Raw genomic sequence first — 26,497 nt, forward strand, 5'->3', positions numbered from 1 at the left:
TATATATATATATTGATTTAATAATATATTATATATAATTATAATTAAGTTTAAATTGTAGCAGTTTGTGTGTTTGCGCTTTCTATTGCACAGAAATGATGCATGTTTGAATCCAACACCCCACATCTATTTTTTTAATTAATTTAAATGAGCCAATTTTGGGGTGGACATAAACATTTTTTTACGAATAGTTTCGAATACGAGCCAATTTCGAACTTGAGCCAATTTTGAACGAGCCGAACACAAGACAAGTCTAAGCTCACTCAAGCTCGACTTGTTTACAACCTTGGTTGAAGCTCTTTTTATGTACGACCATGCTTTTTTTCATTAAGATATATAATTTAGTTTTATTTTAAGCTAAGAGTTATGTTGTGGAATGATTTTTTTTTTTTTTTTTCCTCACCTCTTTAGTTTTAACTTAGTCTCATGAGCTAGATGATAAAGATTTGTTTAGAGATAATTTGAAGATCACGAGTGAAAACTAATTTTATTATGTTGTTGAGTAAGTTACAAAATAGTCCATTGACTAATTAAATGGGATCATTTTAGTCGAGAGTCAATAAAAGTGCCAAATTAGTCCTCAAGATTTTATAAATTTAGGGTAACATAGTCCCTACAGAGGACTATTTCAGTCCATATTAAAAAATCTTGGGGATTAAATCGAGACTTTTATGTACTCTTGGACGAAGATGACCCCTACAAAGAGTAAGAGGATTATTTTGACACTTTTTTATTATGATATTATTTTATGTCATAGCTTGCATCTAGAAGGAAGTATTTTCTTAGAACTCGATTTATTGTTGTGTTAACATCAACAATTGTGGTATAGCCTTGATGCCATGGTTAAATAAACAATTCTTGTAGCATATGACCAGGGAGTCATTGTTAAGTAATTTATTCTTGTGGTATATCGAAGAGTTTATATTTGTATACTCCCAGTAAGAGAATAAAACAAGTTTCAGTTAATGAGAATTTAACTAATATGATGTTTTGATAATGTGCTTCAATTAAAAAAATGTTATAATTTAATATTGCCTCATGCTAGGTTCATAATCGTTGAGGTTGTTGCTTTGGCTGAATTTTGAATCATTGGTTATCTATTGGATCTTTTAAACTGATTGTATTCTGCAATTAAGATTCAGTAATTTTATGCATCAACATGACATAATATATATTGAGCTTCACAATCCATTTGATTGGATACTGTGGAGTAAAATATAACCTAAGAGCTTTAAGCCACTATCTAAGAAATAAGGTTTTCCATCATCTAGCTAAATATATTGTCTTCAATTATTTGAGTGCTTCATCAGTACTTGCTGAATTTGTCGAGCTTTTGTGTTCTCGAGTTGTTAATGTATACATAATTATCGCTGAAGCATCACCTTAGATCGTATCAGGAAGATCTATCAGGCCTTCCCAAAGTTATCAATGCCACAACACCTTATAGATCATGATGATGATGACATGGAAAAGCTATCTGAAGCCTTGGTCGCAGCCAAAACTCGTGTTGAAGCTTGTTCTTCGTTCTTGAAATCTGCAATCAGGTGTGTTGCTTCTCTTCTCCAACAATTAGTTTTTGATGTGTTCTCTATTTTATTTAGGTTTTGACACCCCTCGTACTTTGAGGATGGTACTTGTATATTGCTAAACTTTTTTTCTTTGGGCTAAAATGTGACATGTGCTTTTTTTTATTTATTATTTATTCTTTAATTGGGATACATAACATTATATAAAGCACTCAAAGAATTATATATATTTTTTGAAAATAAACAATCTTTGAATTTGATAGAAACCACCGTAGAAATTAGGATAAAACAAATAATTTCACTAAAGTAAAACAACACAACTCAAATACATAAACGATAAACACCAACAATTCGAGAGCCAAACAATCTCTCCCAAATCCTACTATTTATGGGATAGAAAATCTCATATAAACCCTAATCCTAAGTCTCCAGACGTAATCTCTTGCATAACTATAACCCTAAATATATTAACCCTATTTATACTCAACAATAATTATAATGAAAGATTGAATTACCTTTAGACTAATAAAAGACAAACCCTTAGGCACCGACGTAATAATTCTCTCCTTCCAAAGAAGCACCTTGTCCTCAAGGTGGATAAAAGGAAACTGCTGTTGGATCAAGCTTATCTGTCTCCTTGTCACACATTGTGGGAATCTGTAACAATTGAGTTCATCACACTGAAAACATAACCCTTTTGCTCGTTTCTCCTGAATTTTTGTCTTTGTAAGGCGTTTGAACGCCGCTCTCGTTCGTGTCTCGTGGAGTTAGTGGTGTAAATGAGTCGAGCCGGTTTGCGACCCGGCTAAGCATGACTTGTTAACGAGCTAAGAGCCTAGCTTATTGAGCCACAAGCTTGAGCTCGAGCTCAAGTCTTAGCTCGTTCCTACTTAGCTCGTTGGCTCGCAAACCGACTCAATTAGCTTACCTCTAGTCATTTCGATTCATTTTCTGGTGAGCTGCCATTACATTCTCCTCTGACCACCAATACCTTTTCTTCTGACCATCAAGTTGTTCTCTTCATTGATACCATGCTTGAGCCTTTCCTTCAAAATTTTTTCACTTGTGCGCAAGAATCTGGATACTATGATCCTGTTGCTAGCCTTTCACAATTGGAATTCCTTTACGTTGCAGATCCTTATTGCAAGTTTTGACCGCAAGTGGTGTGAAACTTCTATGCGCCGCGTTCTGTCAACTTCCCTGTGGTTGTTTCGTGATTGTAGTTAGTACCTTGCGATCTCGTCATAGGCTTCCCAGGTAGGAAAAAAATCGTGATTTTATCTGCATATGTACTTGATCCTGGCCTCGTTGTTTGCTTCCCAGCCATCTAGAATCTTAATACACCGTGACTTCCCCATCCAGCTAGAATTACAATTATTTCGCTAGGAATTTGTACGTCGCGACTTTCCCTTCTAGCCAGAATCGTGATTTTATCTGCATATGTACTTGATCCTGGCCTCGTTGTTTGCTTCCCAGCCATCTAGAATCTTAATACACCGTGACTTCCCCATCCAGCTAGAATTACAATTATTTCGCTAGGAATTTGTACGTCGCGACTTTCCCTTCTAGCCAGAATCGTGATTGTATCAAGATCGTTGGCTTCCCAGTCAAGTAACGACTATGTTGTAATCTCGTTTCTGTTTTATTTCTAGAGATCTTGAGCTCGATACCAATTTGATAGGAATTGCCGTAGACATTAGGGTAAAGCACATATTTTATTTCACCAAAGCAAACCAACACAACTTGAATACTTAAAGGATAAACACCTACAATTCAAGAGGTCTTTCCCTAATCCTACGATTTGAGAGGTAGGAAATATCTCTTGAAACCCAAATCTAAGACTCCAAACACATTCTCTTGCATAATCCGAACCCTAAAAATATTAACCATATTTATACCCAACAATAATTGTAATAAAAGACCAAATTGCCCTTAGAATAATAAAAGACAAGATTGCCTTTAGACTCCGACATAACATAATCCTGCTTCAGCTTGGATTTTGTTTGATTTTTTTGGGTTAAATAGTTGGAGTTTTTTAATCATATTTTCTATATTCAGAACGAACTAAATGTTCCTTGGTTTCAAATTTTTTTTAACCTTCACCTGGCCTGTAAAAAAATTGAAGATTTAGGGGTTGTTTGGTTTGTTAAAAAGAAACATAGTATAAAAAAATGTATTGTATTTGAAACACCTTGTAATTGTTTGATTCAGCTTAAAATAAATGCACGACTAACAAATTTTTTTTGGGTTTGATAAAAAAGAACTTAATATAAAATACATCTAGCGGCAACAACGACCAATAGGTTTGGCATCGGCGACTGACAGATGGCGAGTGGTAGCAATGATGGGGACAACTAAGAACGCGGAGTTTGGCGCTAGGCGGTCGTGGCCGGTGATAGCGGTGGGCAGATTGTGGAGATCTACGGCAAGGGCCAATGGTTAGCCTGTGCTTGGTGGCTGGGTGATGTCCTATGGTGGTGAGGCAGGGAGCAACAACTAGCGTATGGTTGGCGGCAGACTAGGTGGGGGGGTTGTTGTAGCTGTCGGTTTGCAGTTGGCGGCATGTGGTTGCGGTTGCGGCCCCTTTTGGTGGCAATAAGGGCTGTAATTAACAATGTGCTTCGAAGTTATTTAAACTTGACGAATTCCAAATGCACCAGTTTTGAATTGTAGGGTCAATAGTGATTCCAAATTGACCAAAATTTTACATTGCATTCTGTTATCCTGCAAACATATGACAAACTTTAAAAATCGCTGCATTTCATTTATTTTACATCAAACCAAACAATCTTTGAATGAGGACTGTAAAAGATTTTAAAGACAGTACTTGGATTATGATGTTATATAGGTATCTATAATTAAAATTTAATTTGGTTTTGTTAATGTTTTTTTCTTTTCTCTTAGATTTGGTAGAGTTTCTCCTATTCTATTATGCTTAATTTTTTGGTAAGGTTTGCTTTGGCTTACAAATAGTTTCATTGTTGGGGTTATGGCTATTTGCAGGCCTCTATACTTCATTTTTTATTGAATACGAATAATAATTTCAAAATTTTGTAAACATGGATAATTGTTTACTCTATTTTGCATGGGATCACATATAACCATGACCTTACTCTTGTTTTTGTTTTTTGTTTCTTATTCTCATTGAATGGGTCCAAAATACAGTTAGCTCAAAACTCCAACTGTACTGTGCATTTCTCAGCTAGCTTTTTCATTTTTCTTATTTTCTATGGTTAATGGTTTTGTATATGACTTCATTTTGTTAATGTGTAGTATTTCTTCATCTAATGAAGTACAACTACATATTTCATTGACGATAACAATCATGTAATGATTTCTGTTATGTCGCTTTTTTGGTATCGTGTGAAGTGCCAAAAATAGTCCTTTGATTTTTTCGTGCGGCTGTCTTAGTTCCAAAATAGTCTCTAGATTTTTTAAATTGGCGCTCTAATGGTCCTCCATAGGAACTATTTCAGCCCCAATTTAAAGAGTCTAGGGACTATAGTGATATTTTTTTAGACTCTGAGATTAAAATGATCCCATGTAAACAACTAGGGTACTATTTTGGCACTTTACTTTTTCATATTGTCATTTTATTCACATATACAGATTTTTAATTTAGTTGTTTGCTTGTCCTTCGTTTCCCAGCTTACCTTTTTTATCAGTAAGGTTTTATGGCCAAGTAATTTGATCTAATTAGTTATTAACATAGCTTTTAAATTTACGTTATAATAGCTATTCATGCTGTATTGTTAGTTTGCTGTATTTTCTAAATGCTTCTCTTATAGGTGGTCTGCGGAGTATGGGGCTTCAAAAAGTGGCTTCCCTGAACTGCACTATATGTTGGCGGATTACGTATATTCGGAATCACCTGAGCTGGTATGTTTAGTAAGGCCATTTTCTGAGATTTGACAATACAGGTGTATTAAAGGATCTATATGTTATTTTTCAAATAAAGTGTCAACATAGTCATCTGACTATTTACATCATGTCATTTTAATGCCATAATCTAAAAAATTGTCAAAATAGTTTCTTATTCTTGTAATATTGGCTTAAATAGTGTCCATGCAGGGTTATTTCAGCCCCTGTTAAAAGGTTGTGGGACTAAATAGACACTTTTATAGCTTATAGGACTGAAAAATATTCAGGGCACCATTTTGACATTTATTTGATTATTTTTCTCAATTCAAATAAAATGAATGAATTAGCGATGCTACTTACCCCCAAGATCACACTAAAAACTACAAAAATGCTAACGAGAGTTGCATATTATTAAGAAATAAGCAAAGGTATTTATTCAATGTGGTATACAATCTTTAACTCTCTTCTTGTTCATATTAATACTCTGAAAAAACTCTCAAGAGTCTTGCATTTTCTTTGCACTAGAGGGGAGATATATATACATCTCTCATTATCACAATATGACTCGGGAGCTTGCAATACCAATGCGGGAAATGGATAGTTGTGTAGAGGAAACTACCTAAAACATTTTCATTTATTAAACAAAATCATCCAACATATAAAAGAGATCCATTACATTAATTTATGTTTCAAAGCATTTTTTCATATTTAAAATTTTTATAAAGTGTAAAAGCCCAAAATAGTCCCCCGACTATTAATAAGTGTCCAATTCAGTCCCAGAGTTTTAGGATGCTTCAATTTAGTCCCAGACTATTAAAATTTGCTCCAAATTAGCTGTAATCATATTTTTTGTTAAATGTAACATGATCTACATGAATTGAAGGGTATTTTCATCTTTTATGTAATTATTTGTAAATATATCTAGCATAAAATTACTGCATATGCTATTTGGTTGAATTTATGTTGAATCTTGCTTAAAAACTAATTAAATATTGCTCAAATACAATTAAAAGCAAATGTCACAAAATCCGAAATCTCATTTCTCCACCATTTTTTGTTTTTAAATCTGATTAAATAATTTATTTTGCGACATATAGTATATTTTTCTTCGACAATTACTCATCTCTGCAAACTTATAGTGTCGTATTTACCTGGCTAGAGTCACAACTTCTCCAGGTTGAACCGACGCATGTTGAAGCAGTCTCTTTTTTGCAATTAACGATGGTCGAGGAGGATGCGCTAGCTCTTGGATGGAGATGAAGCCTTATCGTCGATGCAAGCACCGCTAATGAAGACAGATACATAGACTGTTTCGTCGAGTGGAGAAGCAGCGAATGAGTACTTGCCTTGATATGCTTCGTCGACGGTGAAACAGAATGATAGAAGCCACGCTTGGATGGAGACGAAGCATTGTCATCAACGCAAACAACACAGACGGAGAGTGGAGAAGCAACAAATAAGTACGTGCCTTGAGTTGCTTAATTCGTCGATGTTGAAACAAAATAAGAGAAGCCGCACGAGTGGAGCAACTATGATTTAGGTTTAAGGTGAGTATGCTTTGCAAATGAATTCTCCAGTGAGAACTGACGGGCTCTTCATGCGTTAATTCGTGAATTTTGAAAATAGACATAACTACCCTTCAAAATGTGAAAGGCGTTGTTAAATTGAAGGGAAAATTTTATTTAGGACCAATTCAAAATAATTTTTAAAAGTCGGGGACTAAATGGGAGCATTTTAAAAGTCGGGGACTAAATTGGATACTTATTAGTAGTCGGGGGACTATTTTGGGTTTTTTCTCTTTTTATAAATGAATAAAACTAAAAGCTAAACTTTAGTATCTCTCTCAGAGCTCCTCGACGTCTGCATACATGCTCCCTATAATTTATTTATTCTGTAATAGATTTTCCTGAAAAATGTTAGCAGCTGAAGGTATGAGACAAACTACTCGATAAATAAAATGTCTATAAATTATAATAATTCTCATTTTAAAAATATTTTATAAAAGCATGGTAAGCAGTATAGATTTTAAAACAAACTTCTCACTAGATAATATGTCTCCCCACAATCTTATAAAATTTTCCTTTTAAGTGGTATTTTTCTATCACACAATAGGCCTAATGCATGTCTCCACTTCAACCATCCAACTTTAATTCTAATAATAACACCCCCATTTATATCACCATCACTTTGAAAAATAGATCTGAGATATCCAAAAAATTTACTCCTTTTAATGCTTTGATTACCCATTGTTACAACTATGCTACCATATCAACTACTGCTAAAATTACATTCCATGTATTCAATTTTAGATCAACTCAAATGAAGGCCTTTAGGCTCAACTGTAAATCTCCATAATTCAAGTTTATCCTAAACTCTTTTTCTAGGCTTATCCACAAGAATGATATCATCAGCGAAAGGCATACACCAAGGTACATCGTCTTGTAATTGTCCAGTAAGTGCATCCAAAACTAAAGCAAAAAGATACAGGCTTAAAGCCGATCCTTGATGTAATCCAACTGAAATGGGAAAATACTTGGTCAATCCTCCTTCTGTTCGAACACAAGTAACAACTCTAGTGTACATATTTGTAATGACTTGAATATAAATCATACCAACATCTTTCTTTTCTAGAACTCTTCAGAGAACTTTTCTTGGAATCTTATGGTATATAACTTCTATAGTAGACTTGCTCAACATAAATCCAATCTGATTACTAAAAGTCTTTGTATCACATCTTAGGCAATGTTCAACTACTATCTCTCATAATTTTAATGTATGACAAATTAACTTAATTTCTTTATAATTTGCACACTCTTGTGCATCCTTTTTGTTTTTAAAATTGGGATCAAAATACTCTGCTTCCACTCCTCAGACATTTTTTAAGTTTTTAAAATAATATTAAAAAGTTTAACAAGTAAATAAATTCTTAAATCTCTTAGATTTGTCCACACTTATATTGGGATATTATGGGGTCTTATCGAATTTTCACCCTTGATTTTCTTTAAAGCCTCATCAACTTTCTTTTTACCAATGCGACAATAAAAATAAATAGTTTTATTATAATTAATGATATTAAGATCACTAAGCTCGATCATATTTATAAAAATTTCTTCGAAAAGTTTATCAAAACATCTCTCTCATATGTTAACATCTTTATCTAAGAATTTTTTTTTGATTTGATTGAAACTAATGAAACTAATATTAGAATAAGATATTGGAATATAAGTACTCTCAATGGTAAATTAATAGATTTAGTTGATATTATAATTCATAGAAAAATTAATATCTTATGTAATCAAGAAACTAAATGGGTTGGAAAAAAGACTAAGGGGATTGATAATTTAAGTTTTAAACTTTGGTATTCTAGTAAGATTCACACTAGAAATGGTGCATGTGTAATTATAGATAAGAGTTTGAAAGATAATATTGTTAAAATTAATAGAGTTGGACATAAAATTATAGCCCTTACGATTATCATTGATACTAAGATTTTTAATATTATAAGCGCTTATGCTCCCCAAGTAGGTTTAGATACAGGGTCTAAAGATAAATTTTGGAATAACTTAGAAGACTTAATACAATTGATACCTCTTGAAGAACGTATTTTTATTGAAGGAGATTTAAATGGACATGTCGGTAGAGTAGTAGAAGATTTCAGAAATACTCATGGTGGCTACGATTTTGGAGTAACTAATGAAGAAGGTAGAGCTATTTTAGATTTTGCTTTAGCGTGTGATTTTGTTATTACTAATACTTTATTCAAGAAAAAGAGATGAACATCTTATTACTTATAAAAGTGGATCTAATAAAACACAAATTAATTATTTTTTTATGAGAAAAAGAGATCGTCGAGATTATAAAGATTGTAAAGTCATTCCTAGTGAAAATTTAAGTACGCAACATCGTTTATTGGTTCTAGATTTTAAGATGAAGAGTTGTAAAATAAAAAATACTAGGACTCATCATCCTAGAATTAGATGGAGAATCTAAAAAACACAAATAAAATTATTTTTATGAGTAAAATTCAAGATTTCAAAATTTGGGATGTTCATGAAGAAGCAAATATTTTTTGGGATAAAATAACAAACACTATTAAACTAGTAGCAAAAGATGTGCTTGGAGAATCAAAAGAAAAAATTTCTGCCACCTAATTCTCATCTCAGCAACACTTAACTTTGTTCTATGTTTTTTTTTTTTTTAAAAGCCACCATTTTGCACCATAGAGCATTGCAGTCTCACAACCATCTTATAAAATTTTCCTTTCAGCCTGAGCGGTACTTTCCTATCACACAATAGGCCAGATGCATTCTTTCACTTCAACCAAACAACAATTTTTTGATACAAATGAGACTGAAAAATTAGTCCCATTTCTTACAAATCAAAATTACGTTGGGCCTTCTTGACAAGCTTGGGTGAAAGATATATATGTATAAACTAACCAAATAATGGGAAAAAAAAGTAAAAATTTAATTCAAGTAATTAAAGATGAACATCAAAAAAATGATTTTCTTAGAGGAAGATATTCAATATAGAAGGGAGAGATATTTTGATAAACCTTTCAACGAAATTTGTGAAAATACGATCGGTTTTAGTGATCTTAATATCGTTAATAATAATAAAACGTTTCATTTTTTCCGTCGCATTAGTAAAAAAAAGAGTAGAACTAAAACTGAATACATGGAATGTAATTTTAGTAGTAATAGCTCTAGTAACATAAGTGTGACTTTGGGTGATCAAATTATTAAAAGGTGTGAACGATTTAGATATCTTGGGTCCATTGTTCAAAGCGATGGTGATATAGATGGGGATGTTAATAGTAGATTTCAAGTTGGTTGCCGAGATGAGAATGATTAGGTGAGTGCAAATTATAGAGGAATTAAGTTGATGTGTCATACTTTAAAGTTATGGGAGACGGTAATTGAACATAGGTTAAGACGTATGACGAAGATTTCTTATAAGGTTTGGTCACATTAAACGTCGACCATCTAATGTCCGATTAGGAGAGTAGATGTATTAGATTCTACTTGGGTTAAGAAAGGCAGAGGTGGACCTAGAAGGACTTGGGCTTATTTTATAAATTGGGCTTATTTGGGCTTATTTTATAAAAAAATGATCTTAATTTACTAGAACTAAATGAAAATATGACACTAAATAGGACACAATGGAGAAAAAAGATTCATGTAGCCGACCCCACGTAGTGGGATTAAGGCTTTGTTGTTGTTGTTGTTGTATTTTCATCTTTAAAACACTTACATTAAATTTTTTTTTCTTTTTGTTTAGCTAATTTATACATATAACTTTCACCCTTTTTTATTATTTAATATATTATAAAGATTAATAAAAACATATTTCTTAACATTACAAACTACTTTCGTAGACTAAATAAGGGTCACTTTATGTTTTCCCCATTCTCTATGCTTTTACGTTTAAACCAATTTTTATAACAAATTTTCTTATATTTTATATTTTTGCACATTATTAATCCACAATCAATTTTTATTGTTTATAAAAAAAATTTCTTTTGATTTTTTTAGTATATTTTTTCCCCTTTTTTGTTAGTTTATTCCACATAGAATGAGCTCCCCACGAACTTCCCAAATCTTGAAAACTTGAAGTTTATTTATAAAAATAATTTTATTTGTCATTATGCGCCACTTCTAATTTTATGACAACATTTCATTATATTTTTTATATTCTAACTCATCTTAAAATCCATAACTAATAATCGATGTTGAATAATTAAATTTTTCTTGAAATGACCTTATAATATTTATATTCCCGATGATATTTTTTTCTTATAAGAAAATAATCAATTTGTATCTTATTTGTCTTTTTTTGGGCCTTGGTCATCTCTTACTGTATTCAGATCATACAACATGTTGCTCAGGGTACGCCTTAGCATTTGCACAATAATTTAAGGGACTCGTGTTATGATTTTTTTTAGAAAAATTTTACACTGGCTGTCTACTACCTGACGTAACCCTCTACTTTTTCACATTCAGGGCTTGAGACCTGACAATGACAGTGTTAAATATAAATATTTAAATAATTTATAGCAGGAGTACAATATATGCTAATAATATAATTTATAATAATAAAAAGTTTATAATATAAATAAGTTTAAGATTAAAATTTTATTGCAATATTCCTTTGTTATGCAGTCCATTAATATTTTCAAAGTTCAACCCAATTCGTCATTTTTACATCCAACTAACTCCCTTGTGGTAGCCAAAAAAAAATTTTGTTCAGACTCCTAACATAGCTCTACATGCAGACTCCAATAATATGCCGTCACTTGTGCTACATCGCGGAGGTCATTTGGGGTTATTGAAGTAGAGTCGCGAAAGTTATTTTTGTATTATTTCTGGGTTATTGAAAAAGAACTCATAGATTCCACTTCAATAACCCAGACATAAATCAGAAATAACCTCCGCGGTTTCACTTCAATGACCCCCGAAATAACACCGCGAAGGTTATTTCTGGATTATTGAAGAGAAATCCACCACAGAGGTTATTCCGGGGTTATTTCTAGGTTATTTTTGGGTTATTGCGGAGTTCGCGGTTCCACTTTAATATTTTTTAGGTGGACCCGATATAACACACATGATGATATATTAGTGGTAGTCGCACGTAGAGCTACGTTAGGAGTCCGGGCAGAATATTTTTTCGTGGTAGCCTTCTGCCTTGCAAAGCTCGCCCATCTTTTATTCGCAACCTCTTTTGGCACCGTCTTATGGGTCACCTTCATCGGTGGCATCATCGTATTAAGTAACTATATTCTATTTAAAAGCCTTAAAATTCTACTTTGTTTTGTCCTAGGAAGAACCATGGGTTTTCGCTAAAACTTTTGTTTTCACATGTGCAGTCCACATCGGCTCCTATACGTTCGTAGCCTTGTTTTCTTTTCTAGCTTAGTGGGGAAAGGATGCAATCAGGGTTTGATAAATTTGATGGATTTTGATATCTGAAAACTACCATGATGGCTTTCTGAAGTGTCTTTTGGAATTCAAACTGATGATAATAAAAAAGGTATTCATGAATCTCCTAAAAGTATAACTAATAGTGTTAAAAATATTAAGGATTTTATTTTCTTTTATATTAAAAAAAGCTACAACTAATAGTGTTAAAAACATACAAAAAGATTTCTAGTCAAACAGTAGCAACGACTTTAACAGCAACAATTTTATATCACTGTTTTTAATGAAATTACTTTTAAAAGAACTTATATGAAAGGAGAAGCTCTTCCAAACAATGTCCTAAGTCACTTTGGTGGTGGGTATATAATGAATTAGTTTGATGAAACTCATATTAAATATTAGATTTAAGGTTTTTAAATTGAGGTGCAAGAATCATTTAGGGATGATTGGGAGAGGGAGTGTGTGAGGGCGAGCTACAGTGCAAAATGTCCAGAGTGGAGGAGAGATGCGAGGAAGAGAAAAAGTGTGTTTATGTTTGTTAGGGCAAGAGTTCATCCGCATCATGGGGACATTGTGGCTTTCATGGGACTAGATATATTTTTTTACTTCTATTTTTTTCTCTTTTTTAGTTTTTCAAGCAAAATCTGAGACAATTATGTTTTTGTATCAATGAAAATTTGGTGTAAACATTTTTGAGAAGAAGTTTAGAAAACAAAGTATAGTTTTTTTGTATATTGTATGAAGGCAAAGAGGTGCATTTAGCTGGAAGTTGAATTGTTGTGGAAGTACAAAGAAAAGGAGGTCTATCAACATGTTTAGATGATGTTCAAACAATTTTGCCGAATTCTAATCCAAACAGAAGTGCTTCTCTAAACATGAATAAATATGATAAAGGTTTCAAAATATTAAATTATTTGGGGTTGATTATGGTCTTCTGCTTGATAGTTTACTCAAATACATTCATATGTTCTAAGGAAAATAGAGCCATTGCTAAGTCATTATTTTATATTTTTATTCTTTAGTAAAATAAATAATTGAATATGAGTTTTATGCTTTGTTCCAGGATATGGCTAAAGTCACAGTTCACTTTGTTCGAGGGAACAATCCGGAAAAGTTTGCTTCTACCCTAGTCAACTTTTTGGGCAAGGTGTATCTCTCTTCCTTCCCCTCCCCAGCTCTCTCTCTCTCTATCTCTATCTGTGTGTGCGTGCAAGCGAAAGTACTCTCCTCCCCTCCACCAGTAGTGCCAGGATTTTCCTTCATCACACTAGTCTCCAAATTTGCCATTTAAAATTCTGAAAATCAGCAATACTTTAATTCATCAGTTCTTTTTTTTTAAGTATCGCAAATTATGTATTAACCGGCAAGCGACATGCATGCAAAATGATGATTTTGGTTACACAGATAATAGCCGTACGTGGAACTTATTTGAATGCATTATATTGAACTTAAAAATAGCAGTAATTGTAAAGGCATTTTTTTTTTCTGCCAATTCATATTTATGTGAGGATCAAGCAGAGCTAAAGACAAATATAATGACATTAATTTCTGCAAAAAATTGAATCCGAGCATTGCTAGAATCCATATTGATCTCTGTAATCATCTATGCTGTTTTTCACATAAAATTAGGAATTGTTATTTTTAAATTTTGTTTTTTATTCTTTGAATGCACTTTGAAAAATTTACTTAATAGGCGGACTTGTTCAAGTATAAACAAGATTTTTTTAGTAGGATTTTATTTTCAAATTGCTTCCCATGACATCATTCATAGAGATCAATTTACCATCCTGATCTGAAAATTTATCCCCATGGCTTTATACAACTCATGAATATCCTTATTTAATTTTTTTTTTCTTTTTATCTTTCTGTATTACATCATTTGAATATCTAGAAACTAAAGAATCATGGAATTATTCTTGTAGATCTAAGGCATGCACACATTAGCAGTAAATTGTCGTGAAGGATTCAAAATGCTGGTCCCAAATAGTTGGGACTCTCTAATCCCTCAATAACCACTGATTTATGGGTACTTGATCTTTTGGGCTGTAGCATTCAACAATTTTTTCAAACTTTCTTTTATGACTTCTGTTTTCCCAAGGAATGTAGCAATCGTCGATTTTGTTCTCCGGGCCTATAGCTTTAATGGCTTTTTTCTTTCTCCCATCCTTTATTTATGCTTGGGAAATTTACATGTGGCACACAATTCTTATGTATTTACATCGTGCACCTAAACTTTCATATTCGCACACATAGCACTTTTGTGCTTCATACCTATGCATGAAAAGATGTATTTCACTTTTAAAAAATGGTGATTGTGCTTTTTTAATGTGGTATTAAAGATCCGAGTGTTGTGTGTAAATATAAAAGTATAGGTGTGAGGTATCTATATACCTTAGAATTGTGTGCCGTTTATGTAAAAGCCCCTTTATGTTATCCCAAGGTTGTAGCAGTTGGGCAATCTCCTTTTTGTAGCTTTGTTCCTCCAAATTGTTGTAATCAACAATTTTTATCTTTGGTCATTTGATCGGCACTGTAGCACATGCAATTTCTTGCATACATTCGAACATTGAGAATCATTTTTAATTGGGAAGATATGGAAACTAAAGGATTTTGACGAATTTATTATTTTTTGTCTTTTATTGGCTATAAATAGGACCCTTGTGCTTAAGAAAAGTCATTGAAAATTGTGTATTGAATTGAAATTGTTAATTATTTAAATTATCGTTTGTTTTTTTGTTGGATATAAATTCTTTGTGTGCTAAGTTGGTCTTAACGACTGCTTTTGTGGGTGAGTGCCTTTATATCAACGTGAGGCTTGGATCTTCAGATTTAGTGATTTTTGATACCAGAGTTAACCCAATTCACAACTCAAATGGCACATATTTTATTGCTAAATTTAAACGATTACAATGATGACTTCTCAATATAAAAAAAACACAATACATGTAAACAATAAACAATAATAACAACTCAGAAAAGGAAACTAGACAAGGACAAAAACGACCCTCTCTAGCAGAGTGCAACATGTTCGACCAATGGAGGAAGCTGCTGGAGGACTGACTCGATTAGGGGTGTAATGAGCCGAACACGAGTGAGCTCAGGCTCAGCTCGTTTTAAGCTCGTTTATATTTCGAGCTCAAAAAGTGTGTTCATGTTCGACTCGTTTGCTTAACGAGCCGAACACGAGCTGTTCACGAACAAAGATTCGTTTTGGCAACCAAAATCACGTAGCCATAAGATGTTAAGGGTTTGAGCAAGATTTAAAAATTATTGTTTATATTAAAACATCATTTGCGTTTAATTTAATAATTTTCATTCTATTTTCTTAATTAATTGTTTTAATTGATTATAAATCTTTATAGCCTTGTAGTCAATTAAATTTTTTAAGAATACCTCAATTAAATTTTTTAAAAATACCACTCTTCAATATATATATATGTATATATATATATATAATTGATGAGTAGTATTTTGAGCCAAAACAAGCCGAACACGAACGAATAAATTTTTGTTCGTGTTGTTCATGTTCAGCTCGTTAACTTAGCGAACGTGCCGAACACGAGCTTCTTAACGAGCCGAACACGAGCTGTTTTGACAACCCTAAACTCGATGGCTAGCAGGAAGTGGTGGGGTGTTGTAAGGACAGCGGGAGGTCGTCGGTCTGTTGGAGGTGCTGGAAAGGTGATCGGTGGCCTACTGGAAGGAGCCTAGAAGGTGGACGACCAGTTGGGAGGTGTCGGGAAGGGAGTGCGGTGGTTGTTGAGAGAAGTATGAGGGATTTGCAGTCTGTTGGAAGATGCATGAGTGGCAGTGAGTGAGGAAGTCACGGGAAGGTGGAAGACTAGCTTGGAGGTGCCAGAAAGGGAGTTTGGTGACTGCCCAAGGGATCTACAAATGCAGGAGTGGTCGGCGATGGGTGAGAAAGGTGCGGGAAGGTGGACGCCTGGTTAGTAGGTGTTGGGAAGGGAGTGTGGCGGCTGCTCGGAGAAGCTGGCGGGATCTACGGTCTTTTGGGGAGTGCAAAGAGGTGGACGCTATGCGGGAAAATGCTGGAGGATGCCGCCGGCTGACTGGGAGACGTCGGCAAGGAGTGCGGTTGTTGCAAGGAGTGATGGTCATGATCTACGGCCTACTGGACGGAATGAGGAAGGTTGGCAGTGGATGGGAAGGTGCTGGAATGTGGATGGCAATAGGGTAGAGTAGAGGGAGCAGAGATGGCAGCACGTCGGGCTAGGTACAACCGGAACACCACTCACCGTTTGGATACATCTCTCGGAAGGGGGACGTCTTAGAGGCACAATTGAAATCAAAGATAAAACAAAAACTGATTAGCCCTTAGCAAACAACAATTATAAATAAGAGGGAATTAATGGATAAATTAGGCAAGAAATTAAGGAAGAAATTTGAAATGAAGCTTGTGTAGGAGCGATGGATTAGGAACAAAGATTGTGCAGGAAAAGCAGGGAAAGGAGGGGCGGAAACTTAATGAAGCCTGGTTGGTCCGGTCCAATAGGGATGCTAGACAGGTCTTCTGCCCAACCTTCCAGAGCTCAAGAGCCCTATGTCAATTTTTATATTTGTTTTTGCCAAGTAGTAGCTGTGTATGCATGGTTGAATGTTTGATAAGTATCATGTGTTTAAGATTCCTTTTTTTATTAATCGTGATCATTATTAAAATTTTATGTTTATTATTATTTTTATAGAATTTTAGGTTTGACAACAATAACAACAACAAGCTTTTATCCCACTAAGTGGGGTCGGCTACATGAATCCTTTATCTCCATTGCCTCATATTAAGTGTCATATTTTCATTTAATTCTATTATATTAAGATCATTTTTATACAATATGCCTAAGTTTTTTTAAGTCCAACCTCTTCCTTTCTTAACAAAAGTCGAATCCAAATATCTAATCTTCTAACTGAATCATCAGATGATCGACGTTTATATGACCAAACTATCTAAGACGCTCTCTCTAATCGTGTCCGCCAATTGAGTTACACCAACCCTATGATGAATATATTCATTTCTCATTTTGTCTCTAAGTGTCAAGTCACTCATCCACCTAAGCATTCTCATCTCAGCAACACTTAACTTTGTTTTATGTTTCTCTTTTAAAGACCAACGTTCTGCGCCATAGAACCTTGCAACTTGCTTTCTTAAGCTTCCTACGGGTCATCTTATGTTTTTCTCATTTCTATAAGCTTTACATTAAGCCAATTTTTATAGCACAAGTTCTTATATTTTATCTTTTTTTCATACATTATTATTCCATCACAAACTATTTTTATTTATAGAAACTTTTATTTTTTATTCTCCAAGTATATCTTTTGCCACTTGTTTAATAGTGTTTGTTACTTTATCTCACATAGAATTTGCTTCTTCACGAACATCCTAAATCTTGAAATCTTGAAGGTTTACTCATAAAAGTAATTTTATTTTTCTTTTAGGTGCCATAATCTAATTCTACGACAACGATTTATAGTATTATTTATCTTAGAACTCTTCATTTTAAATTCCATAACTAATAATCGATATCGAGTACTTAAATTTTCACTTGTAATGACCTTACAATTTTTATATTCTTGATGATCTCTTCTTGTCACAAGAAAATAATCAATTTATGTTTTATTAAATTCATTCTTATAGGCAATAAATTGCTCATCTCTTTTCTTAAATAAAGTATTAGAAATAACAAAAACACACGAAAGCAAAATCTAATATGTTTATACTTTCTTCATTAATTCTTCCAAAATCGTACCTACCATGAATATTTCTAAAATCTTCTACCACTTTACCAATATTAAGGACAATAATTCTATCTGAAGGACCCATTAATTTTTACAATATTATCTTTCAAACTCTTTTCTATAATTATACCTACACCATTTATAGTGCAATTCCTACATGAATACCAAAGTTTAAAATCCAAGATACTAATCTACTTAGCATTTTTTCCAACCCATTTAGTTTCTTGAACACATTAGATATTTATCTTCTTTTGAACCATAATATCAACTAATTTCATTAATTTACATGTGAAAAAACCTATATTTCAAGATCCTATCCTAATTTAGTTTCATGGACTAACTTTTTTAACCGCATTCGATCATATTATGAGAACCTTTGCTTATTTGACACTACACCCGGGCAAAATTTTAGGTTTGACAATTATTAAATTGTTATTTGGAATGCAAGAGATGTGCATGGTATTTTTACCTCAAAAGTGACTAATTTTGCTAAATTTAAAAGTTGGTAGCATGCATAATGTATTTATTTTGTTTGTTTTTTTTTGTCTCATCTTATATTGCATTAGTAAACTCTCGAACCTAAACCGCTCTACTTCGCAATGCTAATATTATGATCATCGCTAATGACATACTTTGTGTAGAAACATGTGGAAAATTTTATTGATATAGTTTTTCATTGATTCTAAAGTACTAGATAGATAAAAAAGATTATTCTATGGACGATAAAAATATTTGTCTAAACATAAATAACTAAAAAGAAAAAAAAATGTAATGATTTGAATATTTTTATTTAAATTTTTATTCATTTAATGATTTGTAAAAAAGGGAGGGAGCAATTCCATAGGGGCTACTATGCATTAAATATTTACTATCTCATGAGTAACCTTAATTGAAATTTCTATGACGTCACCTAGAAATATATTTAATCATAGGGCCTTGTGCCTATGAAAAACTTGCAAGTAGATTTTAAACGCATAATGAGAATAAAATCTCTGGGTAGTGTCTTATTTGAAATCTATTATGTATTTTAAAAATATGACATGGAACAAACTCTCTTAGAAACTATCTGCAAAGTCCATGAAGGTTTCCTTGTATCTTCCAATAATTGTCTTGTTTATCTTCTCTTGTAAAAATGATTTTGATCACTATTATAGCTTAAGAATTTATCAACATTGAAGTCTTTTTTGTCGCATCCCTTTTTTTGGCAATTTTTTATACATATATTTTTTTTAAAGTTCTATTCATTATGAAATTTATGAGCTTTTACATCCTTATATTAATTTTTACCTTCCATGTCTAATGCTTGATGTCTTTTTCATTTAATATGTGAGCTTCTTCTATAAAATAATCTTTCTTTCTTTTTCTATAAGTCAAACTTATTGAGCCATTAGATGAAGTTTTGTTCATTAAGTTTACGGCCCCAACAATATGAAGGACAAAGGTCTCTAATATGATCGGATTGTTGATTAGGGCCAACAAATCAAGACAAGTTGTGACGCGGGAGTACCCTGTGTCAGATGCGGGTGTGAGCCGTACGAAGCCTGCAAGCGCCGGAGAGAGGGAGACGGGCCGATCAATCCCAAATTTCTTTTTTTTTGGGGCCTTTATTTCCTATTATCCTTCATTCATTTTTAGTTCTTTTTATATATGTGTTGTATTAGGGTTTGAAAGAGAGTTTTGGTCGGTGGTGCTCTGGTTATAGCTCGTTCGAGGTGGTGACCTTCTTCCAAGGGTTGAGTGGTGCTCCGGCTGTAGCTCATTCCCGAGGGAGTATTTATCCTTGACCTTTCCTTCCTAGCACCCCTTGCTTTGCCATCACGGTTCTTTTCTCGCTGCAGCCGTCGTTTTTGTTATTACGTGCAATTCTCCCCTATCAAGCCGCTTCCCTTCCACAACCTTTGCTATCCGCCTTCCAAATAAGCCGACATCCCTCTCTTTTACTATTTCTGACAGCCCGCAGCCTTCCAGTCGCCCCATACCCGTTGCCATCACCATTCCAGCCCTCCATCCTCAGTGCCCTCGCTTTCCCAACCCTCTACCCCCGTTGTCACTGCCCGCAACGCCCTCCCTTCATTTTTTTTCTGCTGTCCAACTTCCCCAAACAACAAACTACAGTTGTTGGGACTGTCGTTCCTGCCTTGTTGTTCCAGGAGATCATAATCGTTTCCACCCCTCTTCAACAGCCCTGAAACCCTTCCCTACCTCGCCGCCATCTCTCCAAACCCCCTAACCGTCGCCACCATCACCCGGGATGCGCTCTAACATGAGTTTGCATGTTGTGTGCGTTTTAATTTTTCTTTTAAGTATATTTGAGTGTAACTGTCTATTTGCTTTCAATAATAATATTTACTTTCCTTTTCTTTTGGGTTAACTCCAGAATGTCTTCTCACAGTAGGTGATGAGACGAAAACAAGAAAGAGAAAATAAGAGAAAGAGCGAAACTTATTATTTTGATACTACGTAGAATATTTGTAGGCCCTATTGATTCAATTGTTCATGGATTCTAGACTACAAAATTATTATAAATAAAGATATCATCCACAAATTTCTCATGGACTACAAAGTTACTCTAAAAACAACTTAAAGAAAAGTCGACAAGGCTCTACATGAATATTTGAATTGGTATATTTAATACATTTAATGATACTCAAAGAAGAAGCAATTTCATGAATTGGTGAAGTAAATGAAACAATTTGAAACTTCTTGGATAGTGTATATCGACTACTTTATTATATTCTACATCTTGATGGAGTTAAATATCTTATTTATGTGAGGCTCATGTCTGTATGTATCTAAATTATTTATCATTTTATGCTTTTTGTGACATACTTAATTAACATCTTTTAACTTCATTTTCTACTAATAGTGCTATCCTGGAGAAGAAGATTTGGCAATCGCACGTGCAGTCTTGATGTAAGTTTTTCTATATTTTTAATAAGTATTGCAATCGCCAAACTTGTTTAATGGAATATCTAGTTATTGGGAAAGTGTCAACAGGGTCTTTTAATTCTTTGCAATGGAGTCATTTTAGTCCTAGAGTTTATAGAAGTGTCAATATAGTCCCCAAACTCTTTTAATATGGGTTGAAATCGTCCCCAATGAGGATTATTTTGGCCCTCATTAAAGAGTCCGGGCACTAATTTAGCACTTTTATAGAGTTTGGGACTAAAATGGCCTAATGTAAACAACCAGAGGACTATTTTGGCACTATACTCTCTATTTTCTACTATCCTTTATGGAAATTTTTAAAGATAACGTTTGTATTACTTGTATAATCTGAAACTCTTAATGATTTTATTTATATTTTTCTCATTAATTTACTAAAATTTTCTTATGTTATTTCTCTTTGGGACCATTTATGATTATTTTTATATCGAACTCCATGCTACCACATGTGGACGTAAGTTTGAGCATTTTCTTTCTTTCAGGTACTTGGCACAGGGGAACCTTAGAGATGCAAACAAACTCATGGGCGAGTTACGGAAGCAGTTGAAAGCGAAGAAGCAAACTCTTCCTAAGTCAGACTTAATGCAATTTGTTGTATATCTCTTGGAAACGTAAGTTCTTGACCCTATTGCCTCCTTTTTTGTAAGTTGTTTTTCTTGGAATTATGTAAATAACATATACTTCAAGACTTGAGTCGTGCTTAAGTCACCCTCGACTTGAGCTTGATTAATTAATTGAGTTAGAACTAGAGCTTGAGCTTAATTTTATGAGTTTGAGCTGGCTTGTTTATCATGGAAGAGATAACACAATATTAATTCTAGCCAGTGTTATTATAAAATGACAAATTCAATGAACAATTAGATGAAAATTAATTAGAAATCACTTAATGTAAATATAAAGTATCATTTTTAAAATTTTTCTAATAATATAAAGAAGCCTTGAATTTTAATTTATTTTTTTAGTATTTTTTATATTTTCATGCATATGACTCAATTTCTATGTATTTGTACATCTACCACCTAAACTTTAATTTATATAGTACGGATTTTTTAAACATTTCTATGCATTATATTAAGTATTTCAGTTTTTAAAAGTTAACATGGTAGTATTTTTTATATGATACGAAAGATTTGAGTAATTTAAATGTAAAAAACAAAGTTTAGGTGTTATATGTGTAAATACATAGGTATTGGGTGTTATGTATATAAATGTCCCTTAAATTCTTTGGGTCGTTATTTTTCTTGCTTTATCTACATTGTATTGTGCTTATTCTTGCCTTATCTACTTAAATAGCTGGAAGTTGTCTAATTTAAGGATTATAGAGCTCACAGATTTTCTTGTTGTAAGATGCTTAAAAAACATCAGATGCATTGAACTGGAATCTACCCAAAATATGCTTTAATGTAAGAGCATGTAATTTACTTATTTTTGCATGGAAGTGTGTTTTCCTGTGACTTGCGGTACATTTAAGAGTTGAGCGGTACTGACATTTTACAAATATGATTCCATATATTGCAGGCTAGAAAGAGATGCTTTGCCACTTTTCAGAATGTTAACGCAGAAGTACAAGCCAAGCATAGACCGCGAACGCCTGTTTGATGAGGTTCATTTTTTTGTTAATTTTTTTACCCTCAATGTAAAACCTTGTTGTTTATTTTTCTATTTTATCTGATTTTAGTGTTTAACATGAACAAATCACTCCCGTCTTAGCAATTTCGTAGATTTGCGTTTACCTGAATAAGTGAAAGGTCTTTCTCTTCTTCTTCATCTATCACCGCATCTCACTGTTGTAAATGCTTTGCCACTTCTTCATCTATCACCGCATCTTGCTGTTAGTGAAATTTTATGGTACATTTTGATTTCTGGATAAATTTATATGGGATATGTGGAAATTCACTGTTAATTACTTATTTATTTTTGATGGGTCAGCTTGCAATTTAATTATAGTTTTTTGTTCACTTGTGTACTTTAGTCTGATTGTCAGGAACACTGATCATAAGAAAATTGATCAAACTGCTCAATTTTTTTAATTTTCTTTTCTTTTTTGTTCATTTATTTTTAAGTTGGATCTTAAGTACAATAAGAAGGACAATAGTGTCTTTCATTTACTTTGGGTGCTTTATCAATGAACTTGGAGTTGTTGCCCTTGCTGTGTGCTGCTTGTTGATGAAGTGGTCCGAGCAACAGAGTGCTTGGTGCTCACTCTAAACCCTAAACCCTTCATGTATAATTGTAAATAATTATTTGCAGATTTTTTTTTAATAATTTCATTTATTGAGACCAGGCTTTCAACATTACATGAATACAACAGTATAGCATTTTCAACAAAAATGATATAGGGTGATCATACATCCATGGCATCTATTAAATATAAAATCTTTTCATAGTAAAGCTTAATGTTTTCACATAGAAGCTAGTCACATTTTTTCATGGCACGTGATATCAAAGCAAAAGTTTATGAAGAATTTGATGATAAATTTAGTGATTATGAAGTTTGTTGGCTAAAAAAAAAATTGAGCTTTGGAGAATAAAGATGTTCGGTGTTTAAGTCTATCAAGAACTTGGAAAGGCATTCACGGGTCATTCTAATATACTTGAGATCATAAGTCAAGGAGATAAAGGTAGGATGTATAAAAAACTCTTCGACAATTCAATTGTGTTTGGCTTATGAATTTTTGAAAAAAAATGTTGGAGAAAATAGTCATTGAAGGTTATTATTTTTATAGATGATTTTAAGAATTGAGTGCTATGCTAGAGTCTATATGAGTGATAGAAAGCCTGCCCCACAAACTCTATCAAAAGGAGAGACTCCTATGTTATGAATGTAGATATGAAAGTTTAGGTGTGAGATATGCAAATAGATTAGAATTATGTGTTATGTATGTAAATGCCTCTTAAAAAATTACTTATTTGAAAATATAATTACTAAGCCAGTGGGTTTTAAAAATAAATAATACGATAGGGATTGTAAGCTAGAGAAATATATTCTGAAGAGTGATCTACTTATAGTGATGACTAGAACAAGTCCATGGTAAGCTCATGTACATTACTTGCAAAGGTAGATTATTAGAAGTTGGCATAGTTTGAAGAGAAAGGAACAATATTCAAATGAAAGTTACAAGGGATTCATGCTATGCTTTACTTTTCTAAATGTGCATTCAAAGAGCTCTATAAGAGCGAAGTCAAGCTATGCACCGGCCCTATGTCTTGTGAAGCACAAGCTTGCAGCAAAGTGTGCTTGTTGTATTGCTTTGTCATATATGTTTGGTGCACTATTCACTCGGTTGGTACTCAGCAAAATCTCAGTTTGGGTTTCATGGCGTAATTCAACATATGCCACACTATGTAGACAACCGTTTACCTCTTCTCACCATTTCTTGTAGCTATTTTACCATTCTCATCTGTTTTTTGTTGTCCTATTAGATGTAGTCACTTTTTTTAGTTTTTTTCTTCACGCCTACTTGCCCGCTTGTTATTATACATTATTTGCTAGATCTTGTTGCTAGTGCTTCTGGCTCATTAGCTTAGTCTCAAGAATGCTTCTAAGTTTCTTATCTTCACATTCTCTCTCACTTCACACTATCTTCTCTTAGTTTTTAGCTGATTGATAAATCTCACCGGCCTTTTATTAATTTTATAGTATTCTTATTTCATTTCATTATTTATACTACTTATATTATTGTTTTTTTTTTCATTTTAATTGATTGTATCATTATATATGCTAAAAAGTCTTACCTAATGTGGTTTGAGTTTGATTAATTTGATAACTACTTTGCACATCACATATGAAATACACGCCATGAATATTGTTGCTAGTAAAAGTTGAGCTTTACTTTGCTTTTTAGTGAAATACCTGCAATGCAAAACGTTGGCCTTTAAAATATTAGCATAAAACTAAGTTAAGTGTTTCCAAGATGAGAATGCTTACTTGAGACAATGCAAAATGAATATATCCGTGATATGGTTGGTGTAGCTCCAGTGGCGGGCAAAATTAGGGAGAGTCATCTTGGATGGTTTGATCACATTAAATGCTGACTATTTGATGACCCGGTTACGAGAGTACATGTTTTAGATTCGACTTATGTTAAGAAAGACAATGTTAAACCTAGAGAGACTTGGGCATATTGTATAAAAAATGATCTTAATTTATTAGATTTAAATGAAAATATGACACTCAATAGGACACAATTGAGAAAAAAGGATTCATATAGCCGACCCCATTTAGTGGGTTAAAGGCTTATTGTTGTTGTTGTGCCAATGCTTCGTCCCATTAAACTGTTAAATGCCATATTTACGTACAACAGTCTGCCGTCCTTAAACAGCCATCAAAACATTATCTTAAAATAAAAAAAAGTAATCTACAGATTATTGATCATCTATACAAACATGGGACATATGAATTGGATGGTATGTATGTAAATGCCCCTTTTATTATTATTATTATTATTATTACTATTATTATTATTATTATTATTGTTTTTAATAGTTATTTTAAAGAAAAGTAAGAGGTATGCCTTCTGGATGATCTCAAGGCATGCTTTATGAAATCGTTAAAGGACATTTCTTATTTAAAGAGGATGAAAATGAAATAATTGAATCTTATGTTTAAATTCTTGTGCTTCTGTACTTGGAACTTTACTTCCACTCTTAAAATTGCTCAGTAATGCTTTGCTCGTCTCAACAATTAGGCTTCAGGGAATTTCTCCTATTTCTTGTGCGGCTATAAAACAACTTAACTTGCCTCTGATAACAAATCTATTCTCAATAGGCTCTATGATTCTTTTGAATTATTGAATCGATCCACCTACTCTTTCTCACAATTGCATCTCTATCATCCATGCGAAACAACTAGGGTTTTTCTAGGATAGCTTTCTGCTTGTTTTGCTTTTCAAACCACCACTATAATTTGTTTGATGAACTCTTTTTTTGTTGCTTTCTATAAATTTTTGTAGGGAGAAGCTGAGATTATAAGAAAGTTATTGTCTAATTTTTGAAAAAAAAAATTGTAGCTTTCTAAGAAGTTACTTTACCGATGACAATTTTACAATCACTTTTCCACAAAGTTGCAGCAATCCCAAACAAAAATAATTTTTGCTAGCTCCACTTGTTAACCACTTTTTGTGATGGCTATTTGTTAGGGTTAACATTTGGTAAACCTTATTCTTGTAGCTACTTGAAGATGTTGCTGAAAAGTTTTACGGCGTACGGCGGCAAATTGGTTTTCCTAGCATGTTTGGTGATATATTCAAGGTACAAAGATGTCTTACTTGGTCTAGTTAGCATCATCCATCGTGGTAGAGGGGTAATTTTAATCTTGAGCAGAGTATCTATCTTGTATCTCGTATTATTTGGAATCAATAGTAAGCTTGATGGTTGCGAAACCATCGGATATTATCAGAAATTTGCACTTACGCCAATTTGGGCGAGAGTAGTACAATATTGCTTTAGATATTTCGTAGATTTACCTACATACCATTCAATTCCTATGTATTTGCATAT

At 33.2% G+C, this 26,497-nt stretch overlaps 1 protein-coding gene across 1 annotated transcript in view; it reads left to right on the top strand.

Annotated features, from left to right (window-relative positions):
* The window catches only part of LOC110019662 (Golgi to ER traffic protein 4 homolog), a 39,938-nt gene that overhangs the window by 12,905 nt on the left and 536 nt on the right, over positions 1 to 26,497 (top strand). Inside the window, exons 4-10 of the mRNA XM_020717424.1 lie at positions 1,388 to 1,544; positions 5,315 to 5,405; positions 13,368 to 13,451; positions 20,919 to 20,965; positions 21,481 to 21,609; positions 22,517 to 22,601; positions 26,168 to 26,248. Coding sequence (XP_020573083.1) covers positions 1,388 to 1,544; positions 5,315 to 5,405; positions 13,368 to 13,451; positions 20,919 to 20,965; positions 21,481 to 21,609; positions 22,517 to 22,601; positions 26,168 to 26,248 — 674 coding nt within the window. The remainder of the gene's footprint in view (positions 1 to 1,387; positions 1,545 to 5,314; positions 5,406 to 13,367; positions 13,452 to 20,918; positions 20,966 to 21,480; positions 21,610 to 22,516; positions 22,602 to 26,167; positions 26,249 to 26,497) is intronic.

Source organism: Phalaenopsis equestris, unplaced genomic scaffold, assembly GCF_001263595.1.
Source record: "Phalaenopsis equestris unplaced genomic scaffold, ASM126359v1 Scaffold000067, whole genome shotgun sequence".
NCBI lineage: Eukaryota > Viridiplantae > Streptophyta > Magnoliopsida > Asparagales > Orchidaceae > Phalaenopsis > Phalaenopsis equestris.